The sequence below is a fragment of the Moschus berezovskii genome, chromosome 4 (genome assembly GCF_049115385.1).
Source record: "Moschus berezovskii isolate FMDL1 chromosome 4, NW_MosBer_1.0, whole genome shotgun sequence".
NCBI classification, from domain to species: Eukaryota; Metazoa; Chordata; class Mammalia; order Artiodactyla; family Moschidae; genus Moschus; species Moschus berezovskii.
In genome coordinates this window covers 67,373,042-67,392,587 of record NC_142463.1, presented here as the reverse complement: position 1 = coordinate 67,392,587, position 19,546 = coordinate 67,373,042, and the positions used below count along the sequence as shown (strand labels likewise).

At 36.7% G+C, this 19,546-nt stretch overlaps 1 protein-coding gene across 2 annotated transcripts in view; it reads left to right on the top strand.

Moving 5' to 3' along the window:
- GTF2B (general transcription factor IIB) overlaps window positions 1–13,522 on the top strand; it is a 34,428-nt gene extending 20,906 nt beyond the window's left edge. The window contains exons 3-7 of one of the 2 annotated variants that reach the window (XM_055404148.2): window positions 3,823–3,956; window positions 6,174–6,320; window positions 6,653–6,782; window positions 8,333–8,614; window positions 11,091–13,522. In XM_055404148.2, the coding sequence (XP_055260123.1) occupies window positions 3,823–3,956; window positions 6,174–6,320; window positions 6,653–6,782; window positions 8,333–8,614; window positions 11,091–11,224 (827 nt within the window). In that variant the 3' untranslated portion in view covers window positions 11,225–13,522. The remainder of the gene's footprint in view (window positions 1–3,822; window positions 3,957–6,173; window positions 6,321–6,652; window positions 6,783–8,332; window positions 8,615–11,090) is intronic. The other variant, XM_055404147.2, reaches the window with a different exon arrangement.
- The last annotated feature ends 6,024 nt before the right edge of the window (window positions 13,523–19,546 follow it).

Here is a 19,546-nt window from a genome sequence, read left to right as displayed (position 1 = left end):
CATAAATAGTATGGCTGCCTTGTACACTTATTCCTTGAAAAGATTCTGTAATGCAGTTTCCTTCCAGAGCAACTTTTAAAAATGCTACCGCATTTAGATGTTCTTCAGGAAAATCTTTTATGTGTTCTGACTTTTTTTCTGAATGTGATCCGCTGTATTATTACTCATGCACATAATCTGATGGTCTAGTTGTAGTTTCATGATGTGCTATTTGAGTTATTTTGGAAATTTTATTTTCTATAAATGCTATGTTTTGAGCAGTAAAGTATAAAAAGAGGGAATGACTCTGAGCACAAACCACAGATTGTTGAATGAGTCATGTAGACCATTCCCACGTATGTGGAAAAATTACATCACTACCCAGTTCTGGGCTTTCTATTTATACTATCCTAGGCCAACTTTTTTTTTTTTTCTCTCTCCTAATCCAACTTGTCTTTTTTGAGGCAGTAAAAGCAAGCACAAAAGAAACTCATGGTAAGTTAATTTCGGGTCAAAAGGAAAATACTGTGAAAAGAAGCATGCTACTAGCAAACTAGTATCTTTGTCTTTAGAGTTCCAGAGAGACTTAAAAGAGGTTAGTACAGATAAAGAAAGTATTCTCTTAATACATCTTTTGTGTTAATTAAAGTGTTAAAAGTTAATGATGGCATTTGATTTTTTCACTTAAATTTTTAAGTAACTAGATTTGAAGGCTGCAGTAGTTTTTTGTTTTTATTTTACTGACTAGGAAAGTTAGATTCACTTTTCTCCCTTTGAAAACATGAAGAATGGAGACATGGCAACACTTTGAGGAGTGGATACTATTGAAAGGGCTAAACTTTGTCTAAAAGTTTTGTTTTGGTGGTTTGATTAGAAATTTAGTGAAAAGAACTTGGAATAGACACTATAATTTTAATCTCACAAAAAATATATGTATACAGATGAATGGAAAAGAAAATATATACCACAGTATTGACAGTGGCTATCTTTGGGTGTTGGGAATACAGGTAATTTTATTTTGCTTACATATCTATTTCTTGTAAGCAGCTCCTGCTGCTGCTGCTAAGTCACTTCAGTTGTGTCCGACACTGTGCGACCCCATAGATGGCAGTCCACCAGGCTCCGCCGTCCCTGGGATTCTCAAGGCAAGAACACTGGAGTGGGTTGCCATTTCCTTCTCCAACGCATGAAAGTGAAAAATGAAAGTGAAGTCGCTCAGTTGTCTCCGACGCTTTGTGACCCCTTGGACTGCAGCCTACCAGGCTCCTACATCCATGGGATTTTCCAGGCAAGACTACTGGAGTGGGGTGCCATTGCCTTCTCCTGTAAGCAGCTACTCTTCTGTAAAAAGGAACAAAAATCAGTCTCTTTAGAGTAGTTTCTCTGAGACTTGGGCCTTGCTTAGTATTGTAGTAAAACTCTGCATAATTACAGATTTTACATTAATGTCAGGTAAGTTACTCCTTGGAAGGAAAGTTATGACCAACCTAGATAGCATATTAAAAAACAGAGACATTACTTTGCCAACAAAGGTCCGTCTAGTCAAGGCTGTGGTTTTTCCAGTGGTCATGTATGGATGTGAGAGTTGGACTGTGAAGAAAGCTGAGCACCAGAGAATTGATGCTTTTGAACTGTGGTGTTGGAGAAGACTCTTGAGAGTCCCTTGGACTGCAAGGAGATCCAACCAGTCCATCCTAAAGGAGATCAGTCCTGGGTGATCATTGGAAGGACTGATGCTGAAGCTGAAACTCCAATACTTTGGCCACCTCATGCGAAGAGTTGACTCACTGGAAAAGACTCTGATGCTGGGAGGGATTGGGGGCAGGAGAAGGGGACGACAGAGAATGAGATGGCTGGATGGCATCACCGACTCGATGGACATGAGTTTGAGTGACTCCAGGAGTTGGTGATGGACAGGGAGGCCTGGTGTGCTGTGATTCATAGGGTCGCAAAGATTCGGACATGACTGAGCAACTGCACTCAAGTTTTAAGACTCATTAATTTACATAATTAAAATTGCTTCTCATGTTTAGTGATGTTTACTCTTAGGAGGAAGCAGAGAAGTGCATCTTGACCATCCTATTCATGTAACTTTTTCTCCTTATTTTGGGCCACCTGCCGAATCTCTTATCTACAGAAGTTTCCTTACCTGATTTCCTTGTTTCTGCTTTCCTTGGCCATTTTCTCTGCGTACGGTGTGGCAAGTGGTGTTTCTATCTCTATCCCACTTCCCTTGTGACATGGACATGTGATAGTCCAAGTGAGATCTGGTTATTCTCAAGTGATTCAAGTATTCAAAGAAGAAAAAATCTTCCCCAAATCATCAGAAATGATTCTGTTATGTATTTACTTGTTTTCTAAAATAAAACCCTAAGGTCAGATCACTCTACTCTGTTTAATAAGCATTTTAGTTAATACCGTATATAAAAAGTTCAGCAGTCTGCATTGAGTTCCTTCGTTCTGTTCTCTCCCTGCCTCCTTTGCTGTCCTAGATACCAAATACTGCAGCAGAGCACTCTAATACTTTTAAAGTCTAATATGGAGGTTAATGTTTTACAACTGGTACTCTTCTTATTCAGAATAATATCAAACTGTCAGAATGTCATCTTATTTTTATAGCATTAAATAGCTAATATCAAGCAACTTACTTTGAGCTGGGTTTTAAGCACTTCATATGGATTGAAACTGTATTATTTAATTTATTTAAAATAAGGTAATTGGGGAAATTTAAAGCTGAATCATTGCACTACTACAGAAATGAGGAAGTTTGTCCAAGGCTAAGCAGCAACTGATAGAGTCCACACTGTTAACCATTATATTGATTGACTGTCAATACCAACTTTTTTTTAACTACTGAGATAACTTATTTCTTCCATTCCTTTCTGTTTGCTATAAATAGGCACAGATGAAAATGGTCTGGTTCCTGCTTTTAATTTTATCACATTGGTGGAAAAGCTAATGTTTTATAAATGCAGTATAGAACAGATCCTGGAATCCCATTTGCATTTCAGTTTTGTGTGATGTTAGGCAAGTTAATTTTATTTCTAATGTGGCAATAAAAGTGATACCTGTTTTTATAAAGCTTTAAGGATTGAAAAATAACATTTACAAAGGGCACAGTGACGAGCATATGCAGGTGTTCTTGTTAATGCTTGTCTGTGGTAGAGGTGTTACCAGCCATTGAGCATTCCCTTCAAAGCAGTAATCTACAGCAAATCTGCCTGTCTGATTTTTTGGCATGGTGTTTTTAACCACTGCTTTTTTGTGTAAAAAGGAAAGTTTGCCTACCTTTCTGCTTACTGATTCTAAGCTTAAGTTTATTCCGTATGAGTTATTTGACCCCCTAATATTTTCAATATTTTCAAATAGTTAAAGTATCCCCTTAGGCTTAGTTCTTTGCAGAGCATTGCCCATGAAAACTTTGTAATTTCTTTAAACTGTGTACTAATAACATCATTGTGAACAGTGTTTTCTGGTTTTTATTTCTGTGCCGGTTGCACGTTTTGTTCAAGTCTTGATTCTTTTTTTTTCCAAATCTTGATTCTTCATTGTTACTTTATCTTTTTATCACATTGATTAACTTTATTTTTGTCTTTATTTTGTCTACTTCTTTATTCCAGGAGTTAAAATACCACTAATCATAGCATAATGTTTAAAGAGGGATATTATAGAACTGTCACAATAGGAATACTTTAGTATAAATGTCTCAGACAAGATACTTAAGCTGAAGCCTGATGTTCGTGTTGAGATTTTCTGGGAATAAAAGAGCTTAGTTGGACATTAGGCTGCGTTAAATAAATCCTATCTTGACGAGACAATTCAGATTTCCATTTCTATTCTCAGGTGACCGAGTTATTGATGTAGGATCTGAGTGGAGAACTTTCAGCAATGATAAAGCAACAAAAGATCCATCTCGAGTTGGAGATTCTCAGAATCCTCTTCTGAGTGATGGAGATTTGTCTACTATGATTGGCAAGGTAATAAATCCATTTGGCAGGAAATGCCAGGTGCAGACTGACCAAAGACCTGGAGATTGGAAACTTTGCAAAATTATCAGTCACTGTTCTGGTGAGGAATCTCGATCTGAGAGTAAGATCAGCCAGTAAGACTACTGGTAATGATTGTTGCCTTATTTATTTCTTCTGTCTTAAATGGGAGACTAATACATTGAAGTTACAGGCTCTGTATCTCAGGCCCTTGTTTTAATGAAGCAGTTTTGCACAAAAAAATTGAGTGTTGTAGGCTCTTTGAGTTCTTATTAAAATGTTCCTTGAATATTAGTAATCTTTTCTCTTTTCCCTCAAGACCACTAAGATAAATTGGATTGCTGTATAATAGACTATTTGCTAATAATGGTGAATTTATGACTCTCCTAAGCTTTACTTTTCTCATCAGTAAAGTGAGAATACTGAAACCTCAGAGACATTTTGAGAGTTACATGGAAACGTGTATAAAGTATCTGTACACACGCAGTGTATATAATGTGTTCAGTAAATGGTACCTGCTGCTGTTATATAGAAGCAGTAGCATAATCTTCCTGGCAGCCAGGCTGGTTTTTGCTCTGCTATCTGAATTGGAAGTAATAGTGGCATTATTTCAAAGAACTCAGCCAGGAAGCATATGCTATTTTAGGACTTAATTTATACTACTACTACTACTGCATAGTCTATTTTTAAGAAATTATGCAAAAGCAGGTCATTTTTTCATGCCCTATAAATTACATACTAAGTTTGAAAAACATGGTGTGGGCAAAGTTAAAAATTGACAATATTCAAGAGTATTTTAAAGTAGGTAGTTTCTGCATGTAGCTTTAGAGGCTGGAAAAATAAATACTAAGAACGTTTTTAAATTTTAAGATTGCAACTAACTAATACTGTTACTTTTTTTAATGTTTACTTTTTTCCAGTAGGAAATACATGATTCAAAAAAATGTAAAAAGAACAGTAGTTTTCCTCACTCTTGATCCCTAAACTCTGTTTCTACTGCAGTCCCTTTTCCCTGTCAGAAACAGGTAACCAACTGCTACTAGGTTCTTCTGATTCCTTTAAAAATTATTTATGCATTTGTGGCAAAGAAATTTTTTAAGATGCTGAATTTGTCACATGTTAAATTTCTGTATGTATTTGGGAATATTTCTGGACTTCCTATCCTTTCTCTAACCTGGTCTAGTTGTCTAAGGACACTACGGTATTCTAATATTTGGGAGCATTAGTCTTCTTTTATAACCTTTTCAGCATTTTCTTCACTGTTCTTTTCCATTTAATGTTAGGATAACTTTGTTTATTTAAAAAAAAAAACACACAACTTGGTAATTATTTTCACCGTTTGGTTAGATTTATTTTCAAATTGACTCAGGGAAAACTAACTTCTTAATGAAAAATCTTATCCAGAAATATAGTATGCTTTTCCTTAGGTCATATCTGTCCTTCAGTGGGTGTTTTAAAATTTCCTAAGTTAATCTAGATATTTTATCTTTTTTGTTGCTGTTGTAATTGCAGGTTTTTCTTGCATGTTCTGATTGATTACATGTATGTAGGCTGTTGATTTCTGTTTGCTCATTTTGACCTTGCCACTCTGATGAATTCATTACAGTTTGATTTTCTTGAATAATTCTACGTATATACGAAGATATTATCTGAAGATAGTTTTTCAGTTTTGTCTCAGATTTGTACTTCTCATCTCTTTCCTGCTGAATTTTAATATAATTATACTAATATAATTGTTATATAATTACATTTTATAGTTATTAATTATGTCATATTGGCTAGTTTTTCTAGTACAGTGTTAGAAAATGGTAGTGACAGGAGGCATTTTTGTCTTCTGACTTTTAGTGGTAATGCTGCTAATGTTTCTCCATTAATCAATGTGCTGGGTCTGGACTTGGGAGATTTATTTGTTTACCTTTTTTAAGCACCTTTTGGAGATAATCGCGATTTTTCTCCTAGGTCTGTGAAATTTCATGGTTTATGTTATTAATTCTCTAATATTTTTCACTTAAAGTATTTCTAGAAAAACTCTTTAAAACCACCTTAACCTGGTATTTTTTTCTTTTGAGGAATAGAGGTTGCTCAGGGTAGATTCCTTGGGCAATGTGGATTGTTATATAAGATTGTGGAAGTTATTTTCTTAGAATAATTGTTCATTCAGGTTTTCAGAGTTTTTTTTTGCATAAGTTATAAAACTTTGTTTTATAGGGTACAGGAGCTGCAAGTTTCGATGAATTTGGTAATTCTAAGTACCAGAATAGGAGAACCATGAGTAGTTCTGATCGGGCAATGATGAACGCATTTAAAGAAATCACTACCATGGCAGACAGAATCAACCTCCCTCGAAATATAGTTGTAAGTTCTTGTCTATATTCTGTAAACTGCTGGCTCTGACTTTGCATAATTTTAGTGAACACATGAAATTTTGCTATTATGGTTAATTAAATGGCCTGGAATTAATTAAACTTACTCTGCTTTGAGGACTTCCCTCATGGCTCAGCTGGTAAAGAATCTACCTGCAGTGCGGGAGACCTGGGTTTGATCCCTGGGTTGGGAAGATCTGCTGGAGAAGGGAAAGGCTACCCCTTCTAGTATTCTGGCCTGGAGAATTCCATGGACTGTATAGTCCATGGGGTCGCAAAGAGTCAGACACGACTGAGCGACTTTCACTTTTCTCTGCTTTGAAGGATCGAACAAATAACCTATTCAAGCAAGTGTATGAACAGAAGAGCCTAAAGGGGAGAGCCAATGATGCCATAGCTTCTGCTTGTCTTTATATTGCCTGCAGACAGGAAGGGGTTCCTAGAACATTTAAAGGTAAGGTTTTAATTGTTTAGATATAAATGTTAATCTATCTTATATTAAAGTGACAGGCCAAAGTCAAGCAGCTTGGATGCTTATTAGTAAATTAAACTTCCTGGTTACATACAGTAATCCACTTAAGTATCTTTCTAAACACCACCTTATTTTGTTCCTTGACAAAAATTCTATGATCATATTGATCATGTTCTTTTCAGGCTGTTTTCCCATGTAAAGTTATGTTAGTCTATGTAAGCCCTGTGTTCTTTGCTAGTAAGGTCTTCCGACTGTATTTTGTGAGCTTTGAAGCCTGGCCTCAGAATCCCTTGTTCCAAGTCTTTATACTGGATGTACAGCAAAGTTTCAGCTCCCAGCACAGGTCTCTACAGGTGAGAGAGTCAAGCCTTAGAGTCAGTGAAATTTTTTCTCTTTTGAGTTAGACAGTTTTCATTTTCACAGTTAGGTTGAAGGCTTTGATAGAACTAATATTTTTCATGTAGTTTTCAGTTTATGCGTGAAAACATGACAGCTTATTCAATGTTGCTGTGATACTTGTACATTTTAGCTTAAGACTATAATTACCCTTCATTTGGATGTGAGAGTTGGACTGTGAAGAAAGCTGATCGCCGAAGAATTGATGCTTTTGAACTGTGGTGTTGGAGAAGACTCTTGAGAGTCCCTTGTACTGCAAGGAGGTCCAACCAGTCCATTCTAAAGGAGATCAATCCTGGGTGTTCATTGGAAGGACTGATGCTAAAGCTGAAACTCCAATACTTTGGCCACCTCATGCGACGAGTTGACTCACTGGAAAAGACTCTTATGCTGGGAAAGGTTGGGGGTGGTAGGAGAAGGGGACGACAGAGAATGAGATGGCTGGATGGCATCACCAACTCTGTGGACATGAGTTTGAGTGAACTCCGGGAGTTGGTGATGGACAGGGAGGCCTGGCATGCTGTGATTCATGGGGTCACGGAGAGTCGGACATGACTGAGCGACTGAACTGAACTGAACCGAACCCTTCATTCATCCAGGAATATTTTATATGTTTTCTTGTGTCAGACTGAAGAGGCAGTGGTTCTTCCAACTAAAACTAAGACTTCTGTTAAATTTATTCTTAGTTGAAATTTTAGAACAGGGTCAAATACTTGATCACATTTAGCTGTTGTCTGTAATTTCAGGGATTGCATGTATATATGACATTGTGTAGCTTGAGAGGCATTCTTTAGTTTGAATATTTTCTTTCATTTTCTTAATAGACCCCTTACAACAGATTAATACATATCAAAGAAATTTTTGATTGATTGAAGAAGTTTGCATGAATTGAAACTTCAGAGAAGTTAATATTTTGAAATATTAACACCTACATTTAGCTTTAAAAAAAAAGTTGTAAACATTTAATTGAGAAATTTTAAATTAGTTTTGTGAGAAGCATCACTGAGAATTAGAGTGATCTTTAAGGCAGGATAGAATTTTGCAGTATATTACTTTTATAATAAAAAATGATAGATTTTAAGGTGAACTACATGGTCTAGGTGGATTTATTTATTTAAACTTTTTTTGTCTTTTAGAAATATGCGCTGTATCACGAATTTCTAAGAAAGAAATTGGTCGGTGTTTTAAACTTATTCTGAAAGCTTTAGAAACCAGTGTGGATTTGATTACAACTGGGGACTTCATGTCCAGGTTTTGTTCCAACCTTTGTCTTCCTAAGCAAGTACAGATGGCAGCGACACATATAGCCCGTAAAGCTGTGGAGCTGGACTTGGTTCCTGGAAGGAGCCCGATATCTGTGGCAGCAGCTGCTATTTACATGGCCTCACAGGCATCAGCTGAGAAAAGGACCCAAAAAGGTAGGATTCTTCATCAGGTAGAGTATTGATAAAATTGTGAAGGCTGTAGTATGTGATTGTGTTTCCATTTTAAGTTATGAAGCAGATACAGCCATGCCTCCTTCTGTTGTACCTCACAGACACTGCATTTTTTTTTTTTTACAAATGGAAGATTTATGGCAATTCTGTTTGTCAGATGATGGTTAACATTTTAGTAATAAAGGTATGTGCATTTTAATTAAGGTATGTGCATTCTTTTTTTAGACAAAATTATTTTGCACACTTAATAAACTACGGTGTAAACATAATTTTTTATTACGTACTAGGAAACCAAAAAATTCATGTGTTTGGCTCTATTGAAATATTGGCTTTATTTTAGGGGTCTGGAACTGAACCTACAGTTCTCTTGAGGTGTGACAGTAAATATCCAGAGCCTATGTTTAAGAGGTAGTTCCTTAGCATCAAAACTTAAGAAAATACAATATTTTGCTATTAAGTGGGTCATAAATAAAAATATTTGTAGGCATAACCCCATGTATTTAACTTTTTCCTTCATTTGAATTAAGTAATTTTAGTTCATACATTTTTTCATTTTTAGAAGTTGTTTTTATTTGTACCCCCTAAATATTTCTGGCTATTTGGAATAGTCTTGTTTTTTTCCACCTCAAAACTTACTTTTGAAATCTTGACAGGAGGCAGCCATGCTTTGTTTCTCTGGAGCTGGCATGGTACCCTGCAGATAGGCACACTATAAGTGTGTGCTGACCATTGAGTTTTAACTTTCTGAGAAATCTATTCCCTTTCTTCTTTTGTATGCCGTTTACAGTTTCTTCATGAAAATACTGTTCAGCCTTCAGCCATTTTTTAATTTACTGTTGTGGAACTTTCAGACAAATATTAAGTGAATTTCTTTATAAGCATGTATTTGTTAATTACTTCTACGATCCTCAAAAAGATTTATAAAGAAAGAGAAGCTGTGTGCTGTGCTCTGCTCAGTCACTCAGTTGTGTCTGACTCTGCGAACCTTTGGACTGTAGCCCACCAGGCTCCTCTGTCCATGGGATTTTTCAGGGGACAATAGTGGAGTGGGTTGCCATTTTCTCCTCCAGCACAACACACAGCATTCACTAATTAATTACTTCTTAATTACTTCTATGATCCTCAAAAAGTTTTATAAAGAAAAAGGAGCAGTCCTAAATTTAAAAGTGAGGTAGTGAAATTACTTGCTGCAATAACTTTTTAATACCCCATTCAGAATAGCCTTTTACCTCAGCTTAGGCTGTATGTTCCTATGTTAATAAAAGTAATAAATTATATAAAAAAATGATTAGACAGAGGAAGCAAGCTATTAGTTATTTAAATGTGCAATTATCCATTCCCTTTGGGCTCCACTTGTATTTTTCAAGAAAATTTTGAGTCTTCTGGGAAAATTGAGATGTTGTGGCTGGGCAGATTGTCCTTACCTTCATTCCTATTAATAGTTGTAAAGTTTATTCTAATCATCTTGACACTTTGTTTCACATGAAGGGTTTTCTTGAAATATAAGGTCCTTTCTTTCCCTGCCCAGCAGCTAGTTGATATACATATAGTTGACATTCATTCATTGGTATTTATGTTCAGAAAAATACAATGTAACATAAAGTAAGTAAATTTAAAATTATTTACTGATGGCCGCATCCACACTTCAAAGCCATAAAATCTCACCCATTCGAACTGGAAAAGATAAAACTCTGAAAAGATAAAATGAGGTTGTATTAAAGGGTGTGTTTAAAAAATCTATTTTGATTAAGTATAACTAACCAAATAATTGTCATGTGGCAGTCCTTTGGGACTTCATTTAAAAAAAGAAAAAAGTGACACTTGAGTTTGAATGGTAAATGCAGATACTTGGATTCTTTAATAGACTATAGAGATAACTCAAATGAGCTCAATATATATGCTCCAGTATGTGTTTATAATAGTGAAACCATTACATCATGCTGTAATATATAGCTATTTGATCTCAGATGTGTTAAATTGAAAAAAGTTTGGAGAAAAATATTTATAGTGTGCTTCCATTTGGTTTTAATATTATAAGAACCTCTTAATAGAGGTTTGCTAGGCGAGACGTAGGGGAACTTTAAAACACAGAAATAATAAAGTGAATTTCTTTACAAGAATGTATTCGTGGATTACTTCTGTGATCCTCAAAAAAATTTATTATGAAGAAGTAAGTTCTAAATACAGTGAGCAATATAATAGTTACCACACATTCTGCTATGCCCTGAACTGTTCAGATGTTTTACATTTAGTAAACTTTAATGTTAATACAATAACCCTTTGAGATAATAGGTATTGAGACCATTATTGTTGTTACTGTAGCCCTACTTTCTGTTAAAAATATTTTTGTTTTCTTTTTCACTTAGACATTTTGTACTACCAGGTCCCAAAATTAGAATGCAGGTAGAAGGGAGGTAGGATGGAAGTTATATTTAATACTTTGATTTTTGTCTTTTAGAGATTGGCGATATTGCTGGTGTTGCTGATGTTACAATCAGGCAGTCGTACAGACTAATCTATCCTCGGGCCCCAGATCTATTTCCTACAGACTTCAAATTTGACACCCCTGTGGACAAACTACCACAGCTATAAGTTGAGGAAGCTAATGTGAAATTCCTGTGAACACTGAACTTTGCCTGTTGTACATAGCCTATATACCAAGTGCTGGATTGAGCCTTTAATAAGGAAAAACGAAAGACATGGTACGCATTCCAGGGCTAAATATAAATTGCTTGGCATTCTGTATGTATATACTAGTGAAACATATTTAATGATTTAAATTTCATATTAAATTTGCTTTCTTTTGTAGCAATCTAGGAAACTGTATTTTGGAAAATATTTGAAATTCTTGAATAAAATGTTTTTCAAAACTAAAGTTTTTGTTATAATTATGTTACATGTAATTTTAAAATTTATATTTAATTACATATAATGCATATTGCAGCTAATAAAGCTGATAGAGGTCCTTGTTTTCCATTACTTTTTTCATATATATTTAATTTTCTTATTTTAATAAAGTTCTGGAAATAACAGGCTTTTGAGGAACCACTGTTGAACATATTTGGTTTGCAGTTTGAAAGACGGTATGTGTGTGATTTTTTAATACTTGTGTTAATACTTGTGTATTAATAAGCAAGAAGTGATTAAACAGGACCTTGAAATGCACTGGCTTTAGAAATGTAAAAATGTGTAAGTATGTGTTTTTTCTTTTTTGATTTTTAACTGGTTTACATTTTGTTTTTTTAATTTATATAATTGGGGGCTAATTAACTTTACATTTTTGTATTGGTTTTGCCATACATTGACATGAATCTGCCCCGAGTGTACATGTTGTGTTTTTTTCTCAGTGAGCTAATTGAGCGGAATATGATGCTAGTAAATAATTAGTAGTAGAGACAGATTTCAGTTTTCAGATGTTTACATTTTGGTCTATAGAATCTGCATATCTATAGTTCTTTGTTATTTTCACATTTTGGATACTCATAGTCTAAAACAGTATTTAAAATGGAAACTTTTGAACCTAAGGATGTCCAGGAATTTTATATCAAGCACCTTCTCCCCTCGGTGGTTGTGATGTGAAGATATTTTGCATATCACTCTTTGATGAACACTAGTTTAAGGTTTCTTCACTGCTAGGCAGTGTAAGCGAAGACCAACAACATTTTGCCCTTTTGCCCTGGTAGTTTGTACCGGAGCCTTGAATCCATGCTAAACATCTCTATAAACTGTACTGCTTCAAAATAGGTCTCATGGTTCTTATACATTTGTAAAGAGGTTAACACTAGTTTGGGCTTCCCTGGTGGCTCAGTTTTAAAGACTCCGTCTGCAGTGTAGCAGACCAGGGTTCAATCCCTGGGTAGGGAAGATCCCCTGGAGAAGGCAATGGCTATCCACTCCAGTATTCTTGCCTGGAGAATTCCATGGACAGAGGAACCTGGTGGGCTCCAGTCCATGGGGTCACGAAGAGTCAGACATGACTGAGCGACTAACACTTACTTCACTTCTCAGTACTAACTAAATTTAAAAGACAGTCTCCTGTTGTGGCCTTGGTGGGCAAATTCCAGCCCTGGTCCAGGAAGGAACTTTCCCTAGATCAGACCTCCCCTGTCATTTCTATTGACCATGGATGGGGAAAGGTATCGGATGACGAAGACAAATGATGTTTCTCCCTTTCACGAAATGTAGGACATTGACATAGCACTACTCACAGCTGTGGGAGAATACTAGACAAATCGACACAAGAACACTATAACCCAAATAAAGGATTGCAAGGATAGTGATGAAATGTAGACTCCAGGCACGTAGAGCCTATCTCACCCAAGAGTGGGACCTAGGAAGAAAAGAAATCCTAGGTTAGTCTCCCTTCCTGGGCATCACATTTGGTCCCCAGCACCACACAGCTCCATCTTTCCAAGCAACAGCCTCTCTCCTCTAATGCTCCACAGTTTCTAGTGATTGACCACAAAACTACTGTTCTGTAATGACGTTCTGCAAGCTGCAACCGTTAAGTAGATCTTTTTAAAAGTTATTTTTGCAGTTATCAAAGGTTAGTGCATGTGCATTACAGAAATTTGGAAAATGCATAATGACAACACCCATGAGCCACCTGGAAATAGTCGCCAGCATTTTGGTATTTCTTTCTAGCTGTTATATTTTATTTTTAAAATAAAAGCTGCAGTTTGGGTATAGTAATATGATTTGTTTAGTCTTTTCATTTTCTTGGATAACAAAAATATTCAGTCCAGTTGCTCAGTCATGTCCGACTGTAACCCCATGGACTGCAGCATGCCAGGCCTCCCTGTCCATCACCAACTCCCAGAGTTTACCCAAACTCGTGTCCATTGTCGGTATGCCATCCAACCATTTCATTTTCTGTCATCCCCTTCCCCTTCTGCCTTCAACCTTTCCTAGCATCAGGGTCTTTTCAAATAAGTCAGCTCTTTGCATCAGGTGGCCAAAGTACCGGAGTTTCAGCGTCAGCATCAGTCCTACCAGTGAACATCCAGGACTGATCTCCTTTAGGATCGACTGGTTGGATCTCCTTCCAGTCCAAGGGACTTTCAAGAGTCTTCTCATTGAGAGCTGTAGAAGTTGAAGCCACCTTCTGTTCGGGGGCCTACATTTCAGCAACTCAGGAATATTAGTGAGCTGTGCAAGCCATTTCTATGAACAATGAAGGTAAAGTGCATGCCAGCGTCTTTGAACAGTTGAAAACTTGTTTACTGTGGCCCCTTCCCTTTGGGTATTTAAAACAAAGATTTTACTGCAAGCCACAATAATTGGCAGTCTCTGCTATTAATCTCATTCAAGGACTTGATTATGAATTTCATGGAATCTGAGTTTACTCCAGTCTAATCTCCCTATTTTGTAGTTGAGAGAAGCACAGAGAAGCCAAAAGCTGTGTCCAAGTTTGCTTAGCAGAGAGAGGACTAACTCAGGGCTGGTTGTCTCTCAATCCAGTGCTCTTTGCTACTAAACCATACTGCTTCAAATTCAAACCCATGGCTTCAAATTCATGTCAGAGGCAGGCTGACTCCCCTCTCTTCTGAAAAAAAAAAAAAAAAAAAACCATACTGCTGCTGCTGCTGCTAAGTCACTTCAGTCCTGTCCGACTCTGTGCGACCCCAGAGACTGCAGCCTACTAGACTCCTCCATCCCTGGGATTCTCCAGGCAAGAACACTGGAGTGGGTTGCCATTTCCTTCTCCAATGCATGAAAGTTCAGTGAAAGTGAAGTCGCTCAGTCATGTCTGACTCTTAGCGACCCCAGGGACTGCAGCCCACCAGGTTCCTCCGTCCATGGGATTTTCCAGGCAAGAGAAAGAGTGGGGTGCCACTGCCTTCTCCACTAAACCATACAGTTGCGAAGTTTATTTCATAGGATGCTGCTTCAGGACTGATTTCAGTTGTAGCTTTCAAACAGACTTTGGTTTATAAATGAACAGAATTATTCAATGTAGTATTTTGTATCTGGTTCCGGGGAAAGTTCCTCAGAGTGAGGTTTGAATTATTTTTAAATCAGCTCAGGTGACAAAGAGTTAATAGCTAGAAACTGTTCTTTTATCTCTTTGACTAAATGAAATGCTGCTTAAACTAAATGCCTCTTGATAGTAAGCCTTTGTGTTCTGAGCAAAAAATGTACTTTACCCAGGGTTGTCTTTGGTTTCTGAGCTAATTTTGTATCACAGGTGCAAGATTTACTTTAATTATCAAGATGAACAGCTGGGAGGGGTCAGCCTGTAACCCATCTGGTCCTAATCCAGCCAAGAGGCCTCTGTGCCCCATGCCAATATTTCCAATTGTCAGTGGCCCTGACTTTTCCTGTTGCTGGAGTTTTAATCTCATCTGCCAATTGCGGAGCTACTGAGAGATTCCCTGGCCCCCTAAACACCACGCTCTCCACCTCTCAGATGGTACACATACATACTTCTTTCATCAGGATCTCAAGATCTTAAGGTGTCACTGTGAAACTGTCATTCAGCTCATCTCCAGGCCATCGGGGTACCAGCGTCTCTCAAAAGCACAAACTTCATTCATAATCCTTACTGGCATTTCTCTGGCTGGGGGGACATTTAGCTGCCATTCTGGGAGGCTCAAGCTCATACTTGGGGAAAGAGGAGAAGGGAAAAAGTGACCATAAAACTTTTCTTTTGCAGAGTACCATAACCTCATAGTCTTTCTGACCAGAAACAACCTATGGTTGGTACAGCCATTATTTGGTTTGGGGTTTTTTTCAGGTCATCATTCCTCTTTTTTTAAACTGAAGATTTACAGTGTGTAAATCTGCTGCATAGCCACAGTGATTCAGTTATACACATATATACATTTTTAAAATACTCTTTACCATTATGGTTTATCTTAGGATACTGAAGTGGGATACAAGATTAACATGCAGAAATCAGTTTCTTTAACGATGAAATATCAGAAAAGGACTCAGAACTTTCAACATCCTGCTGCATTGCTGTGGCCCAACAAATATCTGGTATTTGAACAGCTCTTCTCACTCCTAATTTGTCAGTGTGAGCAGAGGTTTGTTCTTCAGTACAAAATAGGGGCTTGGATTTGGATTCTTACACCACAGTTTAGCTCTATGACTTTTGAGTCTGCCATCATATTGGAATTGGTGGATGTTGAATGACAACTCTAAAAGGCATTTCATTAAGGTCTTCCAGTAGCATGGACATTAAACTATGTAGGCTAGGGGCTTCGATGGAAGACAGGCCTCCACTGTGTGATGACCTGGGCCCCCTGCCTGCTTCTCCTCTAACTTTGTTATGTGTTGGAGATTTTGAAAGGAAGGTTAAAAATGAATGACCTACTATAACTCCTTCATTTTACAGTAAGAACATCATTAGGGTAAAATGTTCACATCACTAGTGAGGTGAAATCACTTCTGTGCAGCAAAGGAAACAACAAAATGAAAATGCAGCCTACAGAATGGGAGAAAATATTTGTAAGTCATATCTCTGATACGGAGTTAATATCCAAAATAATATAGAGACTCATACAACTCAATACCAAAGCAAAAGCAACCTCTCTCCCAAACAGTTCAATTAAAATAGGCAAAGGATCTGAATAGACATTTTTCCAAAGACGATATACAGATGCCCAACAGGTACATGAAAAGGTGCTCAACATCACTATAATCATCATGGAAACACGAATTCAAACCACGGTAAGGTATAACCTCACAACTATTAGACTGGCTGTTATCAAAAAGACGATAAGTGTTAAGGCTGTGAAGAAAAGGGAATCCTCATGCATTATCAGTGGGAGTGTAAATTGGTAACAGCCACTATGGAAAACAGTATAGAGATTCCTTAAAAAAATAAAACAGAACTACTATATGATCTAGCAGTTCCACTTCTGGGCATTTATCTGAAGGAAATGAAACCACTAACCCAAGCTATATGCACCTCCATGTCCATTTCAGCATTTTTTACAATAGCCAAGCTCTGGAAATGACCTCAGTGTCCACTGATGGTTGAATGGATAAAGAAGATGTGGTATACAGATACAATGGAATATTCTTCAGCCATTTGTGACAATGTGGATGGAGCCTGAGGATATTATGCTAAGTGAAATAAGTCAGAAAAACACTGTTCAATCTCACACATGGTATCTAAAAACAAAAACCAAAATGACTTCACAGAGAACAAATTGGTGCTTGGGTGGGGAGAGTGGGAGAAATGGCTGAAGGTGATCAAAGGGTATAAAAAACTCTTATAAAATTAGTTTGTTGTATAGCAAGAACACAACATTGTAAAGCAAGTATACTCCATTAAAAAATAAGTCATGGGGATGTAAAATACAGGTGGTGATTATAGCTTATTTGAAAGTTGCTAAGAAAATAGATCTTAAAAGTTCTCATCACAAGAAAAATAATTTTGTAACCATGTATTGTGACAGATGTTAACTAGAATTATTGTGGTGATAACTTTACAACACAATTTCTTGAATGAACCTTTTGGCCAATCCAATACAAATACCAAGTCATTATGTCATATACCTGAAACTATATAATGACATTATAATGAAATATAATGACAATTTTCAATTATACCTCAATAAGAAAAATTGGTTGAATTTAATAAAGAGGGTTGATTTGGGGGGGGGATAGGAAACCATACTTATGACTAAAATGATTCATTTATAGATCAAATGGTTAAGCACCAAACTTTTTAGGTTTCTTTTCTCATTCTATGCAAGTTTCTAGAACAGAGTAGTTTACTTAAAAAGAGAAAGTTTCAACTCTCACTATGAAAATGGCCCTGGAAATGATTCAGAGGAAATAATGAGCAGGTTTGGTAAAAGCCTACCTTGTATTGTCTGAAGGAGCAAACTGATATAAAGGTGAATTCTTTGGGTTATTTTCTTACAATTGCCTTTAGGTTAAACCTAAAGAAACAATTCAGAACGCTGAAAGGAAAAAAAAATGGGGGAAGGGGAACAAAGGGCACTTTTAGAATGATTTAAGTAAAGTTCAATCTGTAGAATATAGTGTAATTATTATGCAATGATAAGAATTCCATGGACTATCTAGTCCATAGGGTTGCAAAGAGTCAGACATGACTGAGCGACTTTCACTTTCACTTCACTAACTTCCTTCTGGCATACTTCCCCGAATAGCAGAGGCTAGAAAGCAAAACTACCCACCAAAAACAAACCAAAAATCCCAGACTTTCTTGAGGTTTATATTTTAGATATAAATTGAGTTCTTAATTTAGATATAAATTAAGATCTCAAATTTAAGATCTGACATCCCCATGTTATCTCAGTCATGGGATGTCTTGACACAATGCCAGCAGGACCAACAGGCCTAGGCTGGTGGCCTGGGGACCATGAGCGGCAGTCACACCCAGCACATACTACAAGCAAGGGCTTCGCATACTGCTCTTAGTGGCTCTAAGACAGTTACAGATGTAATCGACCTTATGCCTGAAGTAGAAGAGGACAAATAGGTTTGTGTGGTCATTTCAGGCAATAGAGCTATTTTTTTTTATTTTTGTATTTTATTGATGCATAGTTAATTTATAATATTGCATTAGTTTCTGCTCACAGCAAATTCAGTTATATATATATTTATTTTATGTATATTCTTATATGATATACATACAAATTATGTATACATATTCTTTTCCATTATGGTTTATCTCACAATGTTGAATATAGTTTTCTGCTATAGGGCCTTGTTTTGCAGGTAACAGTCTTAAAGCAAAAGACACTTTCTTTTCCCATGAAGAGTTGGCCTTTTTAGTATCATTAAGCTCTTGGAGCAATGTATACAAAGATGAACAAAGACAGGATGGATGATAATCCTTTTTGTATTCTACAAAGAAAGAATAAGAAAGAAAGCAAGAAGCCTCCAGTGGTTAACAATTTACCCTTAATTTCAGTTTTGCAATTGTTCCATTTTTTTTCCAACAAAAAGCATTTGTTAAGCAACTAGACATTCTGAGTATGTGTTATGTTTAAAAAGTGGTGTGGTAGTTCATTTACGGGAATTTAATCCCTTTGAATTCCTTTATACCCATCCAGCCATTCACTTATTCAATCACCCACTGACTATAGTGAGCTTAAGAGCATGAATCTTGCTAAAAGACTGGGTTGGAGTCCTGATTCTTCTACTTACTGTGTGACTTTGCACAAGTTACTTAACTTTCTTAAGTCTCGGGTTTCTTACTTAGAATACTTAGAGTTTTTCACAGGGTTGTTGTGAAGATTCCATAGGGTAACACAAAAGGCCTGATTTTTAAAAATGAATGTTATTACTTAATAAACGGCTATTACTCTTTATTGAATGCTACAGCACGTCAGCAACAGAGCTGTGCACTTGGCATCTAAGCTGAATAAAACACAACTTATAGAGAAAAGAGACATGTACACAAATAAATGCAATACAGCATGGAGAGTATTTTGCAGGTTATGGTGGGGGTGCAAGTGAGAACTTGATTAATTCTATATTGAGAGTGAGTGGTCAGAGAAAGATTGTTTTTCCCTTAGCAGAATCTGGAAAATGATTAACACTGAGTTCACTGGGTTTAGGCTCATCTCTGGGAAGACTGAAAATGATCACCCTGAATCAAACCAGATGGCCTCCTACTGCCTGGATCCTGTGAGGATGACAGCAGTTTGGCTGGCTTGCACCCTCCCATCAACATGTAAACACACTGCAGTCTCTTCTGGGTCCTAAACTCTTTCCTCCTTGGCACTTCTTGCTCTTCATAGCCAAACTTCTTGAAAGATCGCCCCTCATTCCCACTGTAAACCTCTCCAGCCCAGGCCTCTTCTTGAATTCTAGGCTTGGACATCTCAACATGGAAAAGACACAACACAGAATAAAGAAATACATATACATGCATTATTTTTAATTTATATAGTTTTATTAACTAAACTATAAGTAATTTCCAGTTCA